This window comes from Conger conger, chromosome 6 (genome assembly GCF_963514075.1).
Source record: "Conger conger chromosome 6, fConCon1.1, whole genome shotgun sequence".
Lineage (NCBI taxonomy): Eukaryota > Metazoa > Chordata > Actinopteri > Anguilliformes > Congridae > Conger > Conger conger.
The window spans coordinates 11,847,604-11,870,313 of NC_083765.1; the positions used below are offsets into that span (position 1 = coordinate 11,847,604).

The 22,710-nt window shown below is 45.2% G+C and overlaps 1 protein-coding gene across 2 annotated transcripts in view; it reads left to right on the forward strand.

Moving 5' to 3' along the window:
- LOC133130775 (serine/threonine-protein kinase BRSK2-like) overlaps positions 1-22,710 on the forward strand; it is a 106,022-nt gene that overhangs the window by 41,904 nt on the left and 41,408 nt on the right. For both annotated transcript variants that reach the window (XM_061245599.1, XM_061245600.1), the window contains exon 2: positions 13,610-13,704. In XM_061245599.1, the coding sequence (XP_061101583.1) occupies positions 13,610-13,704 (95 nt within the window). The remainder of the gene's footprint in view (positions 1-13,609; positions 13,705-22,710) is intronic.

Here is a 22,710-nt window from a genome sequence, read left to right on the forward strand (position 1 = left end):
GAGAGAATGTAGAGTTTTGTACACCTCTCTGAGGTGTGCTTTATGTGGTATAGCAACAGCATATGAAAAAACAACTATACCAACTACAAAAAAACTTTCTCTGAGTGTATTCTTCTGCAGTCATTTTTTGAATTTAGCAAATGGTCATGATCATTCTGTTAATCAAATGTTATTTTATGTCTTAACTTGCTTTTTCTTTGAACGGATTACATAGAAAATACAATGGATATGGCATTGCTGAGATTAATTATTTTTTTTATCACATTGCTTTCAGAAGGGCATATTTGGGGGTATTTTGGTGTATTTTGGTAGTGTGGTTGTTTGAACTCCACGCTGGCCGTGGTGCTGAATGTGTGTGTTTAAAGAGGAAATCTGCTTCTTAATATCATTACATAGCTTACGTATCTTATTGTGAATGACTAATGATTTTGCTCTTTGCTTGCGAGCATAATTTCCTCTCGTCTCACGTAGCATCAGAGGTGTATATAGTACAGTGGCCTCTCCCGCTGGAGAATGATGGCAGGTTGGGTGAAAATTGTGAAATTTAAGAGGCACTCTGAAAGTGAAATGCACATTCCTCAGGAACGGTGCTGATGTTGGTGGAGATTTGCATTCTGTTTAAAGAGCTGCTCAGAATTGCCAGTGTAGCCAGGGAAACGTCACCATCACAGAGTTCTGAGGAGATCGATTCATCTCCAATGAGTTATTCACTAACACAGTGACTCAACAGAGGTAAACACACGGACACGCCAAGCAGCACTGATCTCACCACTGAGGCAGAGTCCGGCCTGCGTAGCAGCCAATCCAACAGGGATTTGGAGAGGAGAGGCTGCAGGTTTAAATCCTAATGAAGGAATAATAACTCTAAATAAAAATATTTCAAATGTGGTGCCTTTTAAATCCGTCTCCGGAAGCACAGCCTTTAGGAACACTTAAAAATAGGGAGTGCTTTTAATCTGTTTTTAATCTGTTTTGAATGTCTGGATTGTACTTGGGTCTCGTCTGGCTGTGTTCTGCCAGCCTCTGCTTTGTTTCACTCTGAAGTCCAACAGCTGTGCTGCACAGGTATTGGAGTATAATGAGCAGTCCACTTACTGTAATGTGTATCTGACACAGGCTGCACAGGTATTGAAGTATACTGAGGAGTCCACTTACTGTAATGTGTATCTCTGCGCAGGTATTGAAGTATACTGAGGAGTCCACTTACTGTAATGCGTATCTCTGCACAGGTATTGAAGTATACTGAGGAGTCCACTTACTGTAATGTGTATCTGACACAGGCTGCACAGGTATTGAAGTATACTGAGGAGTCCACTTACTGTAATGCGTATCTCTGCACAGGTATTGAAGTATACTGAGGAGTCCACTTACTGTAATGCGTATCTCTGCACAGGTATTGAAGTATACTGAGGAGTCCACTTACTGTAATGCGTATCTGGCACAGGCTGACTGCAGCAGCCTCGTTACTGGTTGCTGGTGCAAGATGAGATATAGACAATCCATTCACCTGCTGTGCTTCAGCCTGCCAGCTGCAATCAGTCCTGGCTGACTATGGACACAGTGCAGTACCAGGCCCTGGGGCACAGCCATGCACTGAATCCTGTCCTGGACCGCAGCGCTGCCTGTCATTTTTAACACGTCCGTGTAATGACTAATGTGCACATATTGTCAATGAATTCAGTTTTCTGTGCTTGTTCATACCAGATTATGTGCAATGTATTGGCTAATTATCTGTTCCTTTGCCTTAAGCATAGGTTAGATTTTTTTGTTTATACATTAAACTGAGATATGAGGCAGAGCTCTTCCCTTGTACGTATAACAGACGTCCAGGATGGGTGGAGATGTGCTGGTCCAGTTGCGCTGATTCAGCGTGTTGTTGCTGTGCCACCATGTTGTAGAGTGAACTTTAGAGCCTTTCTTGTTTAGCTATTGGCGGGTTACCATTTTTTAGAGTGAACTGTAGAGTCAGGGTATCCATGGGATGTCGGTGCGTTTCTAAGATCTAAGTTTTACATTTATTTTGGCAGCTACTGCTTGTATCAAAGATTGGCAGTCAGTTTACAAGCGTCTGCTTGTGTGTGAATTTGGCGGTTTACCACAGATCAGGTAGGCCGATGCCTGCAGTCTGTCTCTGATCAGTAATGTGTTTCTGCTTTTATGCATTTATGTGCTAATACAGTTGAGTGAGCTAGCACATTTACAGTAGCACAGAGTATACTGCCACCCCTGCTGGACAGAACCAGTACTGCATCCTTCAGTGCTCACCCCTCTGCTCCATAGCATATGCACATACACACACATCCATCTTACTGTGATGTGCTTGGAGCGACTCCTTATTTTCCCTTCTGGGAGAGTTTGCTATCAAACCCTCTGTTGCCATTTTAAGGCCCACCATCCCTGCAGTGTGTGACTGAGTATCATTGGAAGGAGGGCCCGTTTGTCATGGAGTGCAGGAGGTTAGAGCGGCTATGGATCGCAGCCAGGAGGAAGAGGAGAAATTGATTCACTGGAGAGGCGGGCTCTGAGTTCCTTGGCACGCGCCACTGACCCCACTACCTGGAGGAGCGGTGCGCATGTCCATTTAAACGCACTGCGGTTTATTCAGCAGTTACTCACTAATCTCGATTAAACCATGTGTGAATGCATGTGATGACAGTGGTAGGGTGTGTCTCATTAATAGGTTGCTTGGTGTAGGGATTAGTACACAGTATGAAGGTTGTCAGGGGTAGGGCATAGGACACAGGGTGCAGGTTGTCAGGTGTAGGGCATAGGACACAGGGTGCAGGTTGCTAGGTGTGGGGCATAGGGCAGAGGGCACAGGGTGCAGGTTGCCGGGTATAGGGCATAGGGCATAGGACACAGGGTGCAGGTTGCTAGGTGTGGGGCAGAGGGCACAGGGTGCAGGTTGCCGGGTGTAGGGCATAGGGCATAGGACACAGGGTGCAGGTTGCTAGGTGTGGGGCAGAGGACACAGGGTGCAGGTTGCCGGGTGTAGGGGATAGGGCACAGGGTGTAGGGCATAGGGCATAGGACACAGGCTGCAGGTTGCTGGGTGTAGGGCATAGGGTATAGGACACAGGGTGCAGGTTGCCGGGTACAGGGCATAGGGCAGAGGGTGCAGGTTGCCGGGTGTAGGGCATAGGACACAGGGTGCAGGTTGCAGGTTGGTCCCTCTTTCCATCATCAGCTTGGCCTGTGACACGGCCCTGCCCCCCGCTCTCAGTAGGGTGCTTCCTGCTTCCTGCAGCTGCTCTTTAACACACACACACACACACACACACACACACACACACACACACACACACACACACACACACACACACACAACAGCCCGAGAGGAATGTCCTGCAGCTTGTGGAAGGTCATCCCTCTGTGTGATCTGTGTGCGCCCCTCCAGGAAGAGGGACTGCATCAGGCTGAAATGTGACAGTGGTGCATAGAGGGCGGCCTGTAGCATAGTGGTTAAGGCACATGACTGGGACCTGCAATGTTGGTGGTTCGAATCCCGGGGTAGCCATAATAATCCGCACAGCCGCTGGGCCCTTGAGCAAGGCCCTTAACCCTGCATTGCTCCAGGGGAGGATTGTCTCCTGCTTAGTCTAATCAACTGTACATCGCTCTGGATTACAGCTTCTGCCGAATGCCAATAATGTAATGTAATGTAATGTAATGTAATGTAATGTAGGTAGAGTTGGCTGCCTTATCTGTGCGCCATCTTCCTACTTACGCTTGCACAACTTTCTACTTAAAAATGAATCCCTGGCCCCACTACGGAATCACTTGAATACCTTCAGACACTTGTTAAAATGCAGAATATCCATTCACTGCAGTAATATTCATATGCAACATATCCATTCACCACCATGATAATACTCATACACAACACATCTATTGACTGCTGCAATATAATTCATATGCAACATATGCATTCACTGCAGCGATTGTGGTTATATGCGACTTGGACATTTACTACAGTACTGTGATATCATTTAAATAAAATGCAGCCGCTTACTGCTGTGATATTATTCATAAGAAGCACGTCCATCTGTGAAATTATTATTTGTACGCAAAATATCCATTCACGTACACAATTCTGTTCTCATGCCAACTTTCGTCAACTGCAATATTATTATTCATAGTCCATTTGCTGCTGCAATACTAATTTTCACATTCAACATACTCATCCTGCTCTAAATATTCATATGCAGATGTATCGCTTGCGGGAAATGTTCCAGTCTGTTCAGCATCGGGAGATCCAAGCCCGAGATGTACCTGTGTCTCTTCTGTGCCCCCATCTCCTCTGTTACAACCTGTTAGAGAGGACTCTGTGGGGAAGAGAGGGAGGAAGAGAACTGGTGAAGGAGGGATGGAGAGAAGGAGAAAGAGAGAGGGAGGGAGGCAGGCCCTGCGAGTCTTTGAGGATTATTTGCTGATAGGCGATAGCGGCTAATAGAACAGAGCAGAGGGTCCCGGGCTGGTGTATTAATATTCAGCCGGCTGCATGATGAGGTCTCCGGTGCAGACGCGCTGATGAAGCCAGGAGCCGCACTAATGAACCGCTCCTTAAGAAAGTGTCAACAGCCTGGATGATGTCTGCTGATGCCACCCGCCTCGGCTGGTCTCTGAAGGTGCGGTAATTAGGGCCGTTCTGTATGAAGACGTCGCGTCGTGCTGTTCTGCACATCGCTGCCCTTATGGAAGAGGGGAAGGAAGCGACTGGGAAAAAGATCCGATTCAGCTTGTGCCCCCAGTCCTACCTGCGCCCCCCACATCACCGGCGTCCCAAATCCCGAATCCGCACCCCTAGCACACTGAAAATGTGCTTCTTCTCTTCCTCTCCTCTCCGAGATGCTCAGGCCCGTCTGGATTTCCGTTTCCAGCGGGCCGAATGTTTTCCTCTGTCGTAAAAGTGGAGCAGCGTGTGCATCCAGGCGCTTCTGATAGTTAGCTTTGAGTTCCTCTTTTAACTCCGTAAAATGAATGGCTTCTCATTACACTCCGTTTCACGGCCTGATCTTACTGCTCCTGCAGGCTTTTGTGCCTCTCCTGGGGCTGTCGTTAAGCTGTAAACCTCGGCGCGCGGAATCTCCAGCTCGCGGTAGGAGCGTTTCTGACCCTCAGACTCTGTTTGTGGAGAACAGAACAGCGCGGAGAGCAGCTGGGTTTGGGCCGTCTCGTGTTCCTGTCCTCCACATCATCGCAAGCCCCGCAGCGTCAACACGGCTCAGTTTCTCTCGAGCTGCGGCACACAAATCCATCACATCATCTCCATCTTTCACACATCCGTGGTTATAACCAGAGAAAAAGGGCTTCAGTTGGTTCTGTGTATCACACTATATTAGAACCAGTAATGCTGCGATGAGAAACGCATATTATCTCGCCCACTGCAGCGGTCTTTGCCAATGTGTAGCCGGTCATGGCAGGTCGCCTGGCCTTGCTGGTGTTACAGTGTCCAGTGGAAGGAATGGCTCTGCTTTCATTTCTATCATTACATTACAAGTCATTCTTCATTCTGGCGTCTCCTTCTTTATTTAAAATTCAGTTGAATTTTATTTGTGACTGTGTCTCTGTAAAAAAAAACTATTCAAACAGGCTTTACAGTGGACATTAAAAAGAAAATTTGGCAAAAAACCAAATCCCTGAAAAGCGAGCAGGTGAGGTAAAGAATAACACTCAAGCTGTGGCAAGAAATGACTTTTATGATCTGGTATGATTTATGAAACTTCCTCATCATATCTGATAATAATATCTCTATGTGCCTTGTGTGATATCACAGAATAAAGCCCCCAGGGTCTTCTCAAGGGCAGTATTGTTTTACATGATGTTTTCTTGTATGTCTACATGTCTACCGGTTTTTCAGTGACTGTGACATAATTTCTTCCATTAGTAGTGTATTAGTCCTCTTTCTGGTGCCTTCAGTGATAGGTTTTTATTTGAAAACAGTTTGGCAGTGTGTTATGATATAATGAAATACAGTGTGTCTGTTGGAAATCTCAGTCCGAGGGGGTGGGGGTGCTTGCAGCGGCAATGAGAATCTTACAGTGGCTGGACCGCCACTGCTATTTGAATGTAGCAGAAACACTGAAATGTTGGAGGTGCTGATCGGGGTATTATCTGCTAGCAGGCCTTATCTTGTCTGGTCTGTGCTGCGCCCCAGCGTGGTGGGGCTGGAGGAGGCCCCTCGAACCCTCCTGAAGCAGGCAGAGACACCGCAGTGCCTGGCAGTATTTCAGCCTTCCAGCTCTGCAGCTCTGCAGACATAAACAGACGCTGTTTTACACAACAACATTGCCTTATTTTTAGATCCAATGCCTGACCTGGTCAAGAGACGCCTTAGCAAATCTAAACAGGTGTGCCTGGAGAATCAGACAAGAAACTGTAGAGACGGAAAGGGATGGAGGGAGGGAGGGAAAGAGAGTGGGAGAGGGGGGAGCAGGTTACACATCACATGCTAGCTACATATTACACACTGCAGACTACATTAAATAACATTCACAACATGAATGGTGTGCACAATGTGTTTATCTCAGAAAATATTAATTATTATATATTGTATAATTGCGTATAATTGTATTAAAATGAACACTTTGAAGAGCCATTCTGCCACGGCTTTACATAGTGGTGGTGCAATCTGTTCTCCCCTGTCGCAGATAAATGAAGAAAACTGCAAAGCAACACTGACTGTTTCTCTGCTGTGTTCTCCATTTGTTTAATATGGAGAATGTTGAGGCGGCGTGCAGTAACTCACTCAGTACAAAACAAACCTGTGCTGAGGAAAAGCGAACGCAAAGCGTCCAACTTAATTCAACTCTCACAGAGTTTATTTGGCCGACAATCCAGTACGGTTTGCATGCACCCTGACAGTTAAAAGTGCCAGAGTTGATTTAACAGTGAACATGTTGCTGTGTAGATGGAGGAATAATTATGGAGGGATGGAGGGAAGGTAGAGGAGGAAAGAAACGCTCTAATGATATATCCCTCACTTCTCCCCACCCAAAGGGCATCCTTTCCTCCGCTCATTTAACCCAGACAAGTTCTCTCTAATTGAGTGTTATGCTGGACAGCCTGCAGAGTTCACCTCTGCCAGGATTCATTTAGAATTCAGACTCTCAGAGTGCATCAGTCGTTGTTGGCCTCGGAGCTGATTCTGACAGCCAAGGATATATCCCCCCGGGACCCCAGTCTGCACCTCTCCACAGCTCCCGTAAAACAGGATGATGAGTATTTTATAGAGATGTAGACATTTTATATCACATCTGCATTTTACGTTTTCCCATAGACTCTGATGGAGATTGAGATACACATGCACTGAACTACGTTAGGAGTCACAGAGACACTGAGCTGTGCTGGGAGTTGCAGAGTCACTAAGAAATCCCTGGAGTCATTGAACTATACTAGTCTCAGAGATACAGTACACTGGGCTGTGCTAGGAGTCACTGAGCTGTGTCACAGAGATACAGATATATATATATATATATGAGTTAAAGAGATATACAGAGAATCATACCGAATATTTTATTAAAATGCACGTAAGCATTTGGGTCTTTGTGGCTTTCATTATGATTCAGTTTTAATGACACTCCTGGGCTTTGAGGTTTTTGTGTGAGAATTGTCAGAGCAGATTAACTATAAAAACCACCATGATGTTATTCAGCAGAGATAAAATTTAATATGGCAGTTGTTTCTGCCAAAAGTTTCAACACCTTGCAATATATTTCTCAGTTTTAATGCAGTTTACAGTTCTAATGTTTTTCCGTGTAGGTCATGAGCGGTCATACACAGGGCTCATACACAGAGTGTTGATAGCCTGCCCCAGACACAGGAATCTGATGAATCGTAATGACATTATCATAACGTCTCTTTCTGTTAATGGCTACAGATGGACACAGCCTTTCAAAGCATTGGCATCATTAATCGTTCCAGAAAAAAAACATGATGCATAATTACACGTACAGAAAACACCACACATACACAGACATAAGACTGTCCTTAGAATCTCTTGCCATTTTTAGTTATGTGAAGGGGGTTGCAGAAATTCCTGAAAGTTTGTTTGTTGGTATTTAGAAATACTGTACTGTATGTGGGAGGAATTTGTACTTGAACTTGAAACCATTTTGCTCAGCCAGCCAGGCAAGTTGATGTGAGCTAGAGCATATAAAATACATTCACTTCCACGGTGGTTGGGGTGCTGGACTGGTTCGCAAAAGGTTAGTGTTCAAATCCCCCCTAGCCCCGCTTGTAATGTAAGTCACTCTGGATAAAAGTGTCATCAAAAGAAGCATCATTTTGGGGGTCATAGAGGCTGCTGTGCCCAAGGAGTCTATCCTTGGCCTGGGTGAGCCCTCCTCAGTATCAGGGTGCTCCACTCCATGCAGGGGCGGTGGCAGAGACCGTCTGGGTGCAGTGGCCGTGCTGTGTCGTGCAGTGCCCATTACGCCCTTATGAACACAGTGCCACCTGCCTACTGTCCTGTTTAATCTGCAATGCTGTCCAATCTGCCTGCCATATAGGGCTGCAAGATATATTGTACATGTTTGTCATCATTGAGATGTGAGGTAATCCCATCGCAAAAGACTGCTTGAACTGCGATGAATAGTATTTATTTAAATTGATGTTCTGTTGAATTGATTGACTCATCTGCACTTTGTTCATTAAATGTGTCGGAAATAATGGGCGGGGGGGGGGGGTTATTCAGTGGGAATAGGCTATTCATTGTCTATGCTAGCAGTGTACCGAAAGAAAAAAAGTCATTAGAACTGTGCACACTTCAATATTTATTTATTTATCGCAAGTCATATCATCATTGCAGTATTCAATAACATTATCGCATACCGCATATTGTCCACATATTGTGCAGCCATACTGCCCGGGCAAATCTACATTACACAACCACGCTTCTGCCTTTCAGCCTACTGGCTGGGTAATTACACTAAATCTGCATTTTCAGAACATTTTGTGAACATTGTAAATGGTAAATAGTTGGCATTTAAATAGCGCTGTACATTTGATGCATACACACACTCACACACCAACAGTGATTGGCTGCTATGCAAGGCACCAACCACCAAATTGACATAATACAGTACTATAAAGCTGATGTAGTGTAAACTGATATAATACAGAACTATAAAGCTGCTAGTGTAAACTCACATAATACAGTACTATAAAGCTGCTAGTGTAAACTCACATAATACAATACTATAAAGCTGATGTAGTGTAAACTCACATAATGCAGTACTATAAAGCTGCTAGTGTAAACTCACGTAATACAGTACTATAAAGCTGATGTAGTGTAAACTCACATAATACAGTACTATAAAGCTGCTGTAGTGTAAACTCACATAATACAGTACTATAAAGCTGCTGTAGTGTAAACTGACATAATACAGTACTATAAAACTGCTGTAGTTCAAACTGGGGAGATTGGGTGCTGTGGAGATCTGGGTGGTGCCTGCGGTGGTTGGAGTAGTTATGAGGAAATTCTACTTCTGGAAGTCGCACCAGATCAGTGCTTTTCTTCTGGGGGAAAAAAAAAGTTTCATTGTCCCTCTTTGCATTTATGCTCCCTGCTACAAACAAAGATATTGCATAAGGGTTTGTCTTAGGGTTATAGACGATGGTATGTGAAGTATTTTGCGCAATGGGAGAGAGGGCGGCAGGACTCTCCCTCATCAGTTGCGAGTGTGTGGCTTTGGTCCTCCTTCCCCCACAGGTGTCCCCCACATTGCCTGAAGCACTCTGGCCACAAAACGCATCCATGTCCCTGTGAATGAGAGCCTTTCTGACTGTGTCCTGTCTTAGATGCAAGATATTACCCATCGTATGTTGCTGGAAAGTATATCACTGTTTAAAAGAGCTCTAAGGTACCTCTTTACTAGAGATCTCATCATCTGTAAGAGGTTTTCTATACAAACATGACCAGCTTTTGAACAATTACTTCAATTTGGCAAACTACATTTTTTGAATGGAACAATCAGATTATCAGATTTCTGTAACACTGAAAACAGATGCTTTTTTCTGACTGGCTAAGGGGCAAACAAGCAGAAACACAGCACCAGCTCCTTGCTTTTAGATATGACTCAGCCTGCTGGAAATAAGAGTGAATAATTTACATTTACATTCAGCAAAAGAGCTTGTTCTGAATTACATTCAAGTAAGTGCAGCAGTGAAATCAAAATAATTCACAGAGACAAGCACAAAAATAACAAAATAATGCTTGTAATGTTTTTTTGTAATCCACAGAGCTAAGCTAGTGTTTGTACAGGTCAGCCATTTGACAGGAAGGCGGGTGGCTGGCAAGGCATACAGAAAGGAGCCAGCAGAGCTGTGCTGAATGCATTCAGTGGTTATCAAGTGGTTATCAAGGTAGTCATCATTAGCTAGTGTGAAGCTAGTGGACTTTACTGAAGCTAATGTTCATGCTTTGCAACATGCATCATTTAGTAGGGAAGAAAATCAAAAGGTGTAAATGTTGCATGAATTTTGCTTCATGTTTAAGACCAGGCTCCTGTTATGATGATTAAATATGACCAATGGACAGATTTTTGTTAGATGAGAGTAGAACACAATAGTGTGGCACAATAGATCGGCTGACATGGTAAATGGTAAGTGGTTGGAATTTATATAGCGCCTGTACAATTGATGCTTCCATTCACCCATTCATACACAGACTCACAGACCAACGGCGATTGGCTGCCATGCAAGGCACCAACCCGCTCGTCAGGAGCATTTAGGGGTTAAGTGTCTTGCTCAAGGAAAATTCCAACACAGCCCGGGCGGGGGATCGACCCGGCAACCCTCCGACTGCCAGACAACTGCTCTTACTGCCTGAGCCATGTCACCCCATTGTATGGTGGAGCAGCAGATGCAGTTCCTTGCAATGTACAGAACTAATTGAGTCTTAAAGACACAGACACTGTATGTATATAACATCTGTCAGTTGCAGTCTGTCATAGTAGTAACAATGCTTTGACATACAGCACTAAATGTGAACCCACACAGCATGTGCGTTGTATACAGAGGGTGATTTGATTTGATTGCTTTATTAATTGCCATTGTGCTTTACTCCATGGCTCTATTGCTTTCCGTTACTTTGTTTAATGATCATGGTATTGAGTGGATAATTTCTGAAAGGTCATTTTCTCTTGGTCTCCTCCCCCCTAAATGTGTGCAGCACGTGTGAAACGGAAACGATTCTGAAGAGCGTTTTATAACTTGCCGTAAAGTGACTTGCTGCCCATAGGAGCTTGAAAGAGCCATAAAATAGTGCCAGAATAACAGATACAGACGCTGTACGACTGCTGATAGGTAGGTGGGGATTCCCCTCGTTCTGCTGAAATGCCCACAGCTATTTTGGAAGGGTCCATTCCTTTGTGATGTAGGGGAGGGCAGGGAGAATCCACTGCTTTGATGCAGGTGTGTTGAAAGTCCTTTTGGATAAGAGGAACTCCTTTTGGATTCAGGAAGGGGGGATGAATAAAGCAGCACTTCTCTGAAGTGGTAATCTCTGCTATTTCCATATGGCGACCCAAACCCTAGCACTGTGATAGAGTGCAGCTCTGAAGCTTTGTTCAAAGCCTTCACAAGATCACTCCTTGAGCTCTTCTCTCTCTTGCTGTCTCTCTGCTTCCAAACACCTCCTTACATGTGGTACTCCCAGCACGCCTCCAAACACCTCCTCACATGTGGTACTCCCAGCACGCCTCCAAACACCTCCTTACATGTGGTACTCCCAGCACGCCTCCAAACACCTCCTCACATGTGGTACTCCCAGCACGCCTCCAAACACCTCCTTACATGTGGTACTCCCAGCACGCCTCCAAACACCTCCTTACATGTGGTACTCCCAGCACGCCTCCAAACACCTCCTCACATGTGGTACTCCCAGCACGATTCCAAACACCTCCTCACATGTGGTACTCCCAGCACGCCTCCAAACACCTCCTCACATGTGGTACTCCCAGCACGATTCCAAACACCTCCTCACATGTGGTACTCCCAGCAGGCTTCCAAACACCTCCTCACATGTGGTACTCCCAGCACGCCTCCAAATACCTCCTCACATGTGGTACTCCCAGCAGGCTTCCAAACACCTCCTCACATGTGGTACTCCCAGCACGATTCCAAACACCTCCTCACATGTGGTACTCCCAGCACGCCTCCAAACACCTCCTCACATGTGGTACTCCCAGCAGGCTTCCAAACACCTCCTCACATGTGGTACTCCCAGCACGATTCCAAACACCTCCTCACATGTGGTACTCCCAGCACGCCTCCAAACACCTCCTCACATGTGGTACTGACATCTTGCTTCCTCCATCAGTGGCAGTCCTCAGGCAGGTTCACGCTGCTGTTCCTGGTGCTGATGCACGCTCTCAGGATACAGCTCCATGACGGCTGCTTTGTGCCACACGTGTCTGTCTCAGGGAATTAAGCTGGGATGAAACGCTCATTATCTCACACACGATGCAGACGCTCTCCCTCCAAAGGCCTGGCAGTAGTTCACTTCAGCCCCTGGGTCTGTGTGCAGCAGTGACACGGAGATTAATCAGATGTCATGAATGTCAGCGATGATCTCATCCCGGCTCTAACTCGGCACGTAAGGGTGAGACGATCACAGGGCGTTTACAGCGGTGAGCTTTGTTCCGCATGGCCCTCCTGGATGATCCAGAGGGGTGATCAGTGCTGAAATATTGATATATGCGTCGGTGCTGGAATATGACTGTCAGTAATAAGCATGGGTGCGCTGGGACACTGTCACATACACTGAGATTTCCTTTCTTTTGGTGAAGCTCAGTGAGAACACAGACTCCCGCTGTGGCTGTACTGGGTCCATTCAGATGTCAATCTGTCGAAACTGGCTGCGCTTTGTTATATCTGATGCGCTTAATTTACACTTCCCGTGTTAGGATCTGTTCCAAAATCTACCCGTCCTAAAATATGCCCTCCTTCTGTTTAAACAAAGGCTTTGTTATAAACTCTTCAACTTTGATCCTTACATGAGAACTCCATTACCATTTGGTATAATATCGCTGTTACTATATTTTGTATTTGCTTGTTGAATTGTGTGTGTGTGCGTGCATACGTGCGCGCATGCATGTGTGTAAGGCTACAACTAACGATTATTTTGTATTCAATTAATCTATTAATTATTTTATCATGATTCAAATAATTATGTTTTCTATCTTAATTTTCTTAATGTATTTGTGATTAATTGTATTGATGCTTGTAAAAAATTTAGTTTTTTAAATGCTATTGAAATGTAAGATAACCGTACTGTGCTCTTTTTCTGTAAGCATGCGAACAGCTCTCTCTGAATCTCTGTTGTTATTTATAACATTACTGTGCTCTCTTTCTCTAAGCATGCGAACAGCTCTCTCTGAATCTCTGTTGTTATTTATAACATTACTGTGCTCTCTTTCTGTAAGCATGCAAACAGCTCTCTCTGATTCTCTTGTTATTTATAACACTACTGTGCTCTCTTTCTGTAAGCATGCGAACAGCTCTCTCTGAATCTCTTGTTATTTATAACATTACTATGCTCTCTTTCTGTAAGCATGTGAACAGCTCCCTCTGAAGCTCTCTCTGAAGCTCTGTTGTTATTTTACAGGCCTGGTGAAGCTGGGGGTCCATTGTGTCACATGTCAGAAAGTTGCAATAAAGATTGTCAACCGGGAGAAACTCAGTGAATCTGTTTTGATGAAGGTAAGACTGCACTGCCTGTTTCAATAAGGGTCCTCATGCTTTTCTGATTGGTGTTCATGGTGATGATGATGGTGATGATTCCAAGTGTATTTAAAATTAGTTGTGGGCATAATTACATGTATGTATACTGCATATCTACTGCATATTTATATCTGCAGCCTGGATTTATGTGCTGTCAGATCCTGGCTTTCTTGATTTATGTAATTACCTTGAATGAAGACCTGACTAACCTGCGGGCAGCTGGATTCACAGTTTCACAAGATCTGGTACTGCTACTTATACCCTTCCTGGTGAACTCACTACACAGTGGCTCAAGAGGCAATGCATAATTCATATATCCATTAATCTATTTGTCTTCTCTGTGAAGAAGGGACTTGAGGAGTAATGATTAGAAACTGACGTTTTTTGGAATGAATAAGAACACATTAATAACAGGCAGGTCACTGGGACCCAGGTGAACACATTGCAGGGTAGTTCAGTTAAAGCCTGGCTGAGCTGCTCTATTTAATGCCTCCTCAGGTTGAGTTTCGGGAGGTTTCTTCATAGCTGGGCTGTTGGAGCATGCCTTGGGAACCACATTAAGCGGAGTAGAATGTAATGTGGTAAAGCCTAATTCTCTTTCATAGGGGCCTATAAATGAACCATTTGTATACAACGCGTGCTCACAACTGCTATAAACTGCTTTTTATCACGTGCTTATTGTGTTATGCATGGAATATTAAAAACATTTTTTATCATTCATAGTTAATTACCACCATGATGTTTAGCCATTTTTATTTCAGTAAATCACAATTAAATGCCTGGTGTTTTCCATGTTTCAGATTTATGTAAATGTATGCAGCGTGTAGCTCAGCCACTCTCGTCTCCCTGAAAACACTCGGCTTCCTCTCTGTCTCCCCTGTGCAGCGGCATCCCAGCATGCATCAGCTAGGAAATAATCTCTTGCTTAAATGCGGCAACTTAGAGGAAGATTGCGACTGCGACTCAGCAAATTTTAAAGGATGGCGGCGGTAATGACACGGATAAAGATATTTCCAATATCTCATCGTCCGTGTAGCAAAGCACTGTCACGTGTCCGTGAAAGCGTCTACAGATTACCGTGTATGTATGATGAATGCCATTAATTAAGAGGTGAGATGCGTTTGAGGCAGGAGGGATGTACATGGCAGTCGGGGGAGTCATCTTTTCGAGAGAATGTGACATTTGTGTTGCGCACACAGCTCCCTGCACACTGATATTATTGGGGAAGGAGGGAGGGAGGGAATGAGAGAGAGTGGGTGATAGTATGGAGACAGAGAGAGAGAAGGGTAAAGTGGTTATTGTTGTTTGTGTTGAGCGTGCTCTGGAACAGTTTAGCCTGAGTGTGCAGTTTGGTACTTGGTCCTGTCATCCTGCTCTCTGTGGTTTAATGAGCTGGTGCAGTCTACATTCTTAGTTGCTAACGGTGCCCTTTTTCAATTCTTTAGCTCAGTTTTTTAAATACATAATGATTATTGTTATTATGATTCTGTATGGACATAGTCCGGTCCATAAAGCTTGTTATGGCTGAATTGAGGGCTGTGTGGAGGCTTGGTGAAAGTGTGGGACTATGCCTCCACATTGTTTGGTCCTTCATTGCCGGTGGTCACTTCTCCCTGAGGAGCTGATTCTGTTGTTTTGTTGTTTGGGGGGCAGGGGTGCGTTTGGTGCAGCTTTCGTATTAAATTCCTTTAGAGCTGAATTTGACTTTATTAGATGCGCCGGGTTAAAGTAGGGCTGCTGTCGTCATACCCCTACCAGTGTGTCCCCTCCCTGGGACGGGGGGGGGTGTCGGTGCAGCTCAGTGCTGGCGTGAAGGTTGGCGCCGTGTGGGAGACGTTCTCTGTGGCAGTGCGATCATCTCCTCCCCGTAGGTCACCCTGCGTGCTGACACATCCAAGCTATTTTTGGTGTTTGGAGAGTCTGTTGTCATGGCAACTGCATGATTATTGGAGGCAATGGGAGTTAATTATAAACTTGCGAAAGTTGCTAGAGTGCCGTCTCCTTCAAAGCAAGCTGGAGCTGTCAGATGGCGTAGTAGGAAGTTTGATTGGAATATGACTGGAATGTGACTGTATGGAATATGAACGTTCTGTAAAGATAGTAAACATGAGACAGGCCCCCCCCTAAGGATCTGTAAAGGAAGAAGGAACTAGAAGTTAGACGGGCAATCTACGAAAGAGAAAGAGAGAGAGAGAGAGTTTCCTGTGCCCTTGTGGAACTGCACAGTGATCTGTCAGCTCTGCTTCCCTCTCCTTACGCACTGCCCTTACTAGTGTCAGGAACGGGAACCATGGTGAACACACGCCGATCTGTGACACTAAGCACCACACAAACAACCATCTTTGTGACCTCTAGAGAACCACAGCAACAGTCTGAGGCATGGTTTTGCCTTGTCTACAGTATTAGTGGGGCGGCCTGTAGCATAGTGGTTAAGGTAAATGACTGGGACATGCAAGGTCGGTGGTTCTAATCCCGGTGTAGCCACAATAAGATCCGCACAGCTGTTGGGCCCTTGAGCAAGGCCCTTAACCCTGCATTGCTCCAGGGGAGGATTGTCCCCTGCTTAGTCTAATCAACTGTATGTCGCTCTGGATAAGAGCGTCTGCCAAATGCCAATAATGTAAATGTAATATAGTGTATTGGTCCAGAGCCAGTTCATTACCAGACACACAGAGCTCACAGTGCATCCGACCACATTTAGGCAGCCTCGATGATATAAAATAAAATAAAAATCAAAGATAGATACCTAGTATCTAGTGCGTGGGCTGACAAAGCAATCATCGGCTCATTTAACGCATTGCAACATATTACATGATTATAGATCTAGAACGTTCAAAGGAAATGTATGAAAATAATGAAAGTAATGTTCAAGTAAGGAACATTTGTAACGGGGAGGTTGGGGAGAGGGAATTCCCTCCGGACACTGTATAAATATAAAGCACTGCATCGATCTGGGGCAGAGACAGCTTGACCCTGCTGTACTTTACAATCTTTTCAGTTATTTCATCTGTTACTTTGGCTTGGTTTTAGTATTTGAATGCCACATGTAAAGTGCTCATTGGCTGACTGTCTTTGACAGAATTATTTAAAAGTGTTTTGGTCCACACTGCTTTTGTAATTCTTTTGTATTTAGGGTGGTCCCACTGAGGTAAAATGTCCTCTTTTTGCAGTTGAGTCCTGGTCCAAGACAGCAGCAACATCAAAGTCATGATCTATTTTTATAAAATGTCATGGATGTTGATTGTCATTAATTAACTGGTCTCTCCTTCATTTCCCATCTCTTTCTCGCTCTCTCTCTATCTCTGTCCCTTCTCCTGTTCTGTCTTTTCTGAGGGTGAGAGTGAGACCTGTCTGGCCCTGGTCAGCTGATCTCAGCGAATCAGGTTCCCTGGTCAGCTGATCTCAGCGAATCAGGGCCCCTGGTCAGCTGATCTCAGCGAATCAGGGCCTGCCTCTTCTCCTCTGGGTGGGGGAGCGAAAGGGAGATACAGCATGGAGAGGGAGAGAAAGGGGAGAGCAAGTGAGAAGAGTGCAGGAATGTACAGATGGAGGGAGATGGGATGGAGGAATGTACAGATGTAGGGAGAGAGATATGCAGGGAAAGGACAGGAATTCACACAGAGAGCGTGAGAGGATGAGAAATCTGCCAACTTGGCGTTCTCTGCCAAATGTACTTACTTTGCTTTTTCAAGGCTTTATGAAGCACATTGTAAAAAGTTGTGTCGGAACAAGTGGACCCAAAGCGGGTAGGCTGTTGTAAAAAGCTTGGCCCAGGGAAAAGGTAACGGTATCTTTATAACTTGCTGCCAGCAACATGCTTTAGTGGTGGTTTTTGCTGAGTGTTGTGTTTTGGTTCTGTTTAAAATGGTGTTGTCATCATTCGTTATTGTGTGGTAAAATGAGTACAGTACAATTGTATCCTCAGAAGATTTTGGTGGTATAGGGAGTTGTTCCTGCTTTGCATCTTTGTGCTGAGTCTCTTTACTGTCTCTCACTGTCTCTGCTGGGGCTTCTACCCCTGTCTCTCTGTGCCTCTGTCTGTCTCTGTGTGTCTCTGTTGTGTCTCTGTATGTCTCTCTGTGTCTCTGTGTGTCTCTGCTGTCTCTCTCTCTCTGTGCCTCTGTGTGTCTTTGTGTGCCTCTGTGTGTCTCTGTGTGCACTGTGTGTCATACCAGCTCAAGCTATGTTTTGAAACAACTTGTAGCTGACAACCTCAAGCTGGTCACAGCTGGATCTTACAGCAGGGCCTGCTTTGGTGTGTGTCTGCTCTTTATTCATCCCTGTATTGGTGTGTGTTCGGCGGGGGCACACACAGGAAAATAGCCTTTAGTGTCAGTCCAGTCTTCCACTACAATGGCAGGAAGGATTTAAAGGCTGAGGTCAGCATTGATTACCCTGTACTTACCGTTGCATGCCATAAAGAGCCATTGTAAAGCGCAGTTGATTGGGAGGAATGTGGATAGGTGCTATGAATCAGATATTTATTTCAATGCAGATGTGGCAAGGACAAGTCTTTGGGTTTATAGGTGCTATATCTTCAGAGTGGATTTTCTGATCAGGTGGCTTGACTGTGTGTCTTCTTGCAGGCATGGGTACTCCTTTTGTGGAAAGCGGTTGTTGATTTGGCCTATGAGTAAGCGAGGGGCACATGGGAGTGAGGGACTACTCAGCCTGTGATTGGCTACTGTAATTGCCAACTGACATTGAGCACTAGGGTTGTTTTATGTTTCTCCTTGTGTCTGCTGCAGTGGAGGCAAACAGGCATTTACCTCCTCCGCTCCGTGTGCAGATTGCTGGGAACGGTAGTTTGAGAAGCCCGTGCTGCTGAATGCCAACAGCACTGTTTGAAGAGGCCCTTAACATGAGGGAACAGAAAGGAATAGCAGTCAAATTAGGCTTTGATTCTTTTTAGCAGTGGCTGTGCATACTGTATGTGTGTGTGTGTGTGTGTCTGTCTGTTTGTGTGTGCCAGTTAGCAGTTCTACACCCATTCACTTAGGATAGCATATTTCCATCACAAAAAAAATGGTTTCAATATAATTACAGTTATTCAAGGCTAAGAGAGTATCTTTTCAGTAATCAAAAATTTGGGGAGAAGTGGTTTTTTTATAGCAGCATTTGGATAAGTTTTGGACATATTGCCCTCTGTTTGATTTTTACATGCTACTTGATGCATTCTCCATTTAAACTTGGCACAATAGCTACGACAGGAGTCCTTTAACCTCTTAGCTCATCTTGGCCTGTTGGGCTTACAAAGCCTTGCTGATACAGAGCCTATGCTTTAAAGGACTGTAGGTTTGTCAGTAATGCCTCTTGTGATTTAAAATACTGTAGGTCTGTCAGTAATGCCTCTTGTGATTTAAAGTACTGTAGGTCTGTCAGTAATGCCTCTCAGGATTTTACAGGGCTGTAGGTTTGTCAGTAATGCCTCTCAGGATTTTACCAGGCTGCAGGTTTGTCAGTAATGCCTCTTGTGCTTTGTGTGCTACTTTCACATCAGAATGCCTTCTCCTTCACTTCTAGACTGCTGAGCAGTTCCCCTCGCCGTGGTTAATCCATCACCCCTGGCCTGTCTCAGCACATTTCAGCACTCCCGTCTCCCCGCCCGGAGAATGCAAAGTTGCAAATCCTGCCTCTCTGAATATACTTGTACTCCTTTTCAAATGAATGGAAATGAGAGGAATAGCTTGGCCTCTGCCTCGTGAGGTATTTATCATTTGGAGATGGTGAAGATTCTCTTCTCTCCCATTGGTGGTGCTGTTCATCACTGTCTCCCGGGAGTTCCAGGGAGCATCAGTAAATCAAAGAGAACTGATACCATTGGGTCAGGCAGAACCCTGCCTGCACTGATACAGAGCAAACACAGACCTGCTGATGCAGGAGGATCAGAGCAGCCCTAGCACCTTACATCATGAACATCCTCGTCAGTACCACATGCTATCAGAAGTCCTGACACCTGTGTCTCAATAGGAGCCTGTGTTTGGTCTGGAGACGGAGCGTGTTTGGTCTGGAGACAGGGCCTGTGTTTGGTCTGGAGACGGGGCCTGTGTTTGGTCTGGGGACGGGGCCTGTGTTTGGTCTGGAGACAGGGCCTGTGTTTGGTCTGGAGATGGAGAGTGTGTTTGGTCTGGAAGTGAAGCCTGTGTTTGGTCTGGAGATGGAGAGTGTGTTTGGTCTGGAGGTGAAGCCTGTGTTTGGTCTGGAGACAGAGCATGTGTTTGGTCTGGAGTCAGGACCTGTATTTGGTCTGGAGACGGAGCCTGTGTTTGGTCTGGAGACAGAGCGTGTGTTTGGTCTGGACACAGGGCCTGTGTTTGGCCTGGAGACAGGGCCTGTGTTTGGTCTGGAGACAGAGCCAGTGTTTGGTCTGGAGACAGGGCCTGTGTTTGGTCTGGAGACGGAGCCAGTGTTTGGAGGGTGCTGTTGAGCAGATGTTCTCTATTAAGAGAGACCCTGGCGCCCTTGTGATTGAGTTTCTGCTTTTCTCAGACTCTTGGCTGTAGTACAGGCTTTGATCTCTGGCTCTTACAGTCATGGTCTCCTCCAGGCCTGCTGTAGGACAGACGGAGGCAGAGTGGAAGTCACAGAGAGCAATGACTGGCTGAGTGTGACAGTGGAATGATAAATTGAGAGAGGGGACACGGAGCTTGGCAAACCTGCTCTCCCCTCCCCACACACAGCTGGATACACGCACAAGTGGCGCGGGTCAAGGAGCCACACTGATATTTGCTTGGCACCGCGTTATTATATTAAGGTTTTTCATCAGCACCAATTTTCCATTAGTGAGGCTGCTCTGTATTTATGTACATCACAGCTGTTGTTTCTGCTCTAATTTAGTGTATTAGTGAGACTAGATTAGATTAGTTTAGACTTTATTGTCCACAGTTTTGGCCGCACCAGAGGGACGTAATTCAAGATGATACATCTTAAATACATTACGACTATATATTCTGCCATGTTTACTTAATTTAAAGTAAGTGTGTTTTCATATTTGTAAATAAGTAATTACATGGTTAGGTAAAGCAATTGATTAAATTGCTTTCCATTACTGTGGAAAATGGCATAATAATGAGACTAATACGAACCTTGAAAGAAATTGTTTACACAGTCATAATGCCATGATGACTGTCCTGCTATAGAGATGAATCTGCTAATCTGTCATTCTCATACCAGGAGACCGGACCAAACCCACAGACAGAGACTGATCCTGTCGGATAGTACAGGGTAATTCTGGAGCTTTGTCTGCTGTAAGAGTGTACTGTGGACCATCTGAGGGAAGAATATGACTGTGCCAGATTAATCAGAACTGGGTCTGTCTCCCAGTTCACTGCCTGGACCGTTTCATTTTCTTAGCCACATGCGTTTCCTAATCACATTATAACTTCCAATAATAATTGTGTGATCATCTGTATCGTATGTCAGTCGTAAATGACTGATCATCAGACCACCATCTGTTTAATTGAAACTGTATATCATTTTTAATTACAGTCTCTTGCGTCTGGACCCAGAAGGGCTGTTTGAATGAATGAATGAATGAATGAATGAATGACATCTTTCATGTCCATTATAAATTTGTGTATTGGCATCAGTAATGGCGAGGAATGACAACAACATATTATTGAAAAAGCAATTAAATAAATACAAAATTAATTAATGAAAAAAGTCAGGGTACCCAACAGGCCAAGATGGCAGCTGGCTGCAGTGGAACGTGAGGTTTTGGGATTGCAGTGTATTTGCCAGGAATACTCCATTAGGTACGAAATATTCCATAGCTGTGTGATTATCATAAGGGCTGGGACCTGTTGAAGCATACTCGGTGGAACCTCATTATTATGGCTTTGATAAGGACTGCATGGCACTTTATTTGCATTAATATACTTGGCTGGCCAGGATATTGCATTAATATCTGAGCTCCGTGGGTCTTATTTCGTGTGCTGGTATTTGATTTTGAGCAGACCCTTTGGACCTGATGGTCAAACTTCAATAATGATTACGAAGGTAAAGTGAAAGGCAAATTATCTTTCCATCATATAACCAATTTGGATTAACGTCACCACTTCATTCTCACTCGACCTTGAGTTTAAATCGGGATTTTTTTCTCCCCTGTGGGAAATGTAGTGCAGATTGACTTTCATTCTACAAACTCTGTGCTACATTAACGGTTAATACCAGGCACAGGAACTGTGCAGGTGTGTGATGAGGTGTGCCCGTATATGTGGCTGGCTATGCTGTGCAGTGTGGCAACTAATGAGGTGCTATGAAAACGGAAATATTCGGCCATAATGAAGTGCTATGAAAACGGAAATATAAATTAATCAACATGAAACTAAATGTGAGCAAAGCCCATTTACGATGTCCATGTCCATGTCTGTCTGTGTAGTATGTGTCTTTGTGTGTATGTGAGAGAGAGAGAGAGAGAGAGAGAGAGTGGTGTGTGAGTCCTATTGGGAGCTGGGCTAAATTTATTGCTATTGACAATGAAGATCTTGTGCTGAAAGGTTGACAGTGTCATTACTTTGTCCTCCACCTGCAGGACACAGTTTTCACTTTATTGGTCTTTAAGTGAGATTGATTTAACACGCCGTCCGGAGTGTGTGGCTCACCTGGCACACATTTGGAGCGGAGAGAAGCAGTTGGGCTGAGGGGCTGTAACGGGCGTCTGTGGAAACTGTCACTGTTTCTCATCCTTCTCTACATTTTAAGAAAACCGAAATGATTTCTTTTGAACTCTTGGAGGATTCGGGGGGCGGGGGACGTGGGGTTTGGGGTTTGGGAGGGGGGGGGGGGGGGGCAGGGGTGAGGTGACAGTGTTTGCTCTGGTGCTGTGTGAAGGCTGTCTCACGCCGCCCTTCCTGTGGCCCCGGCGCAGCGGAGCTCCTGCAATAAACAGATACAGCGCGTGAGCGTGAGCCCGCGCCGGGCTGCCCGGGGCCCGCCGGAGAACCAGCCGCAGCTGTGACCGGGGCTCACATTAAAGCCCGACTC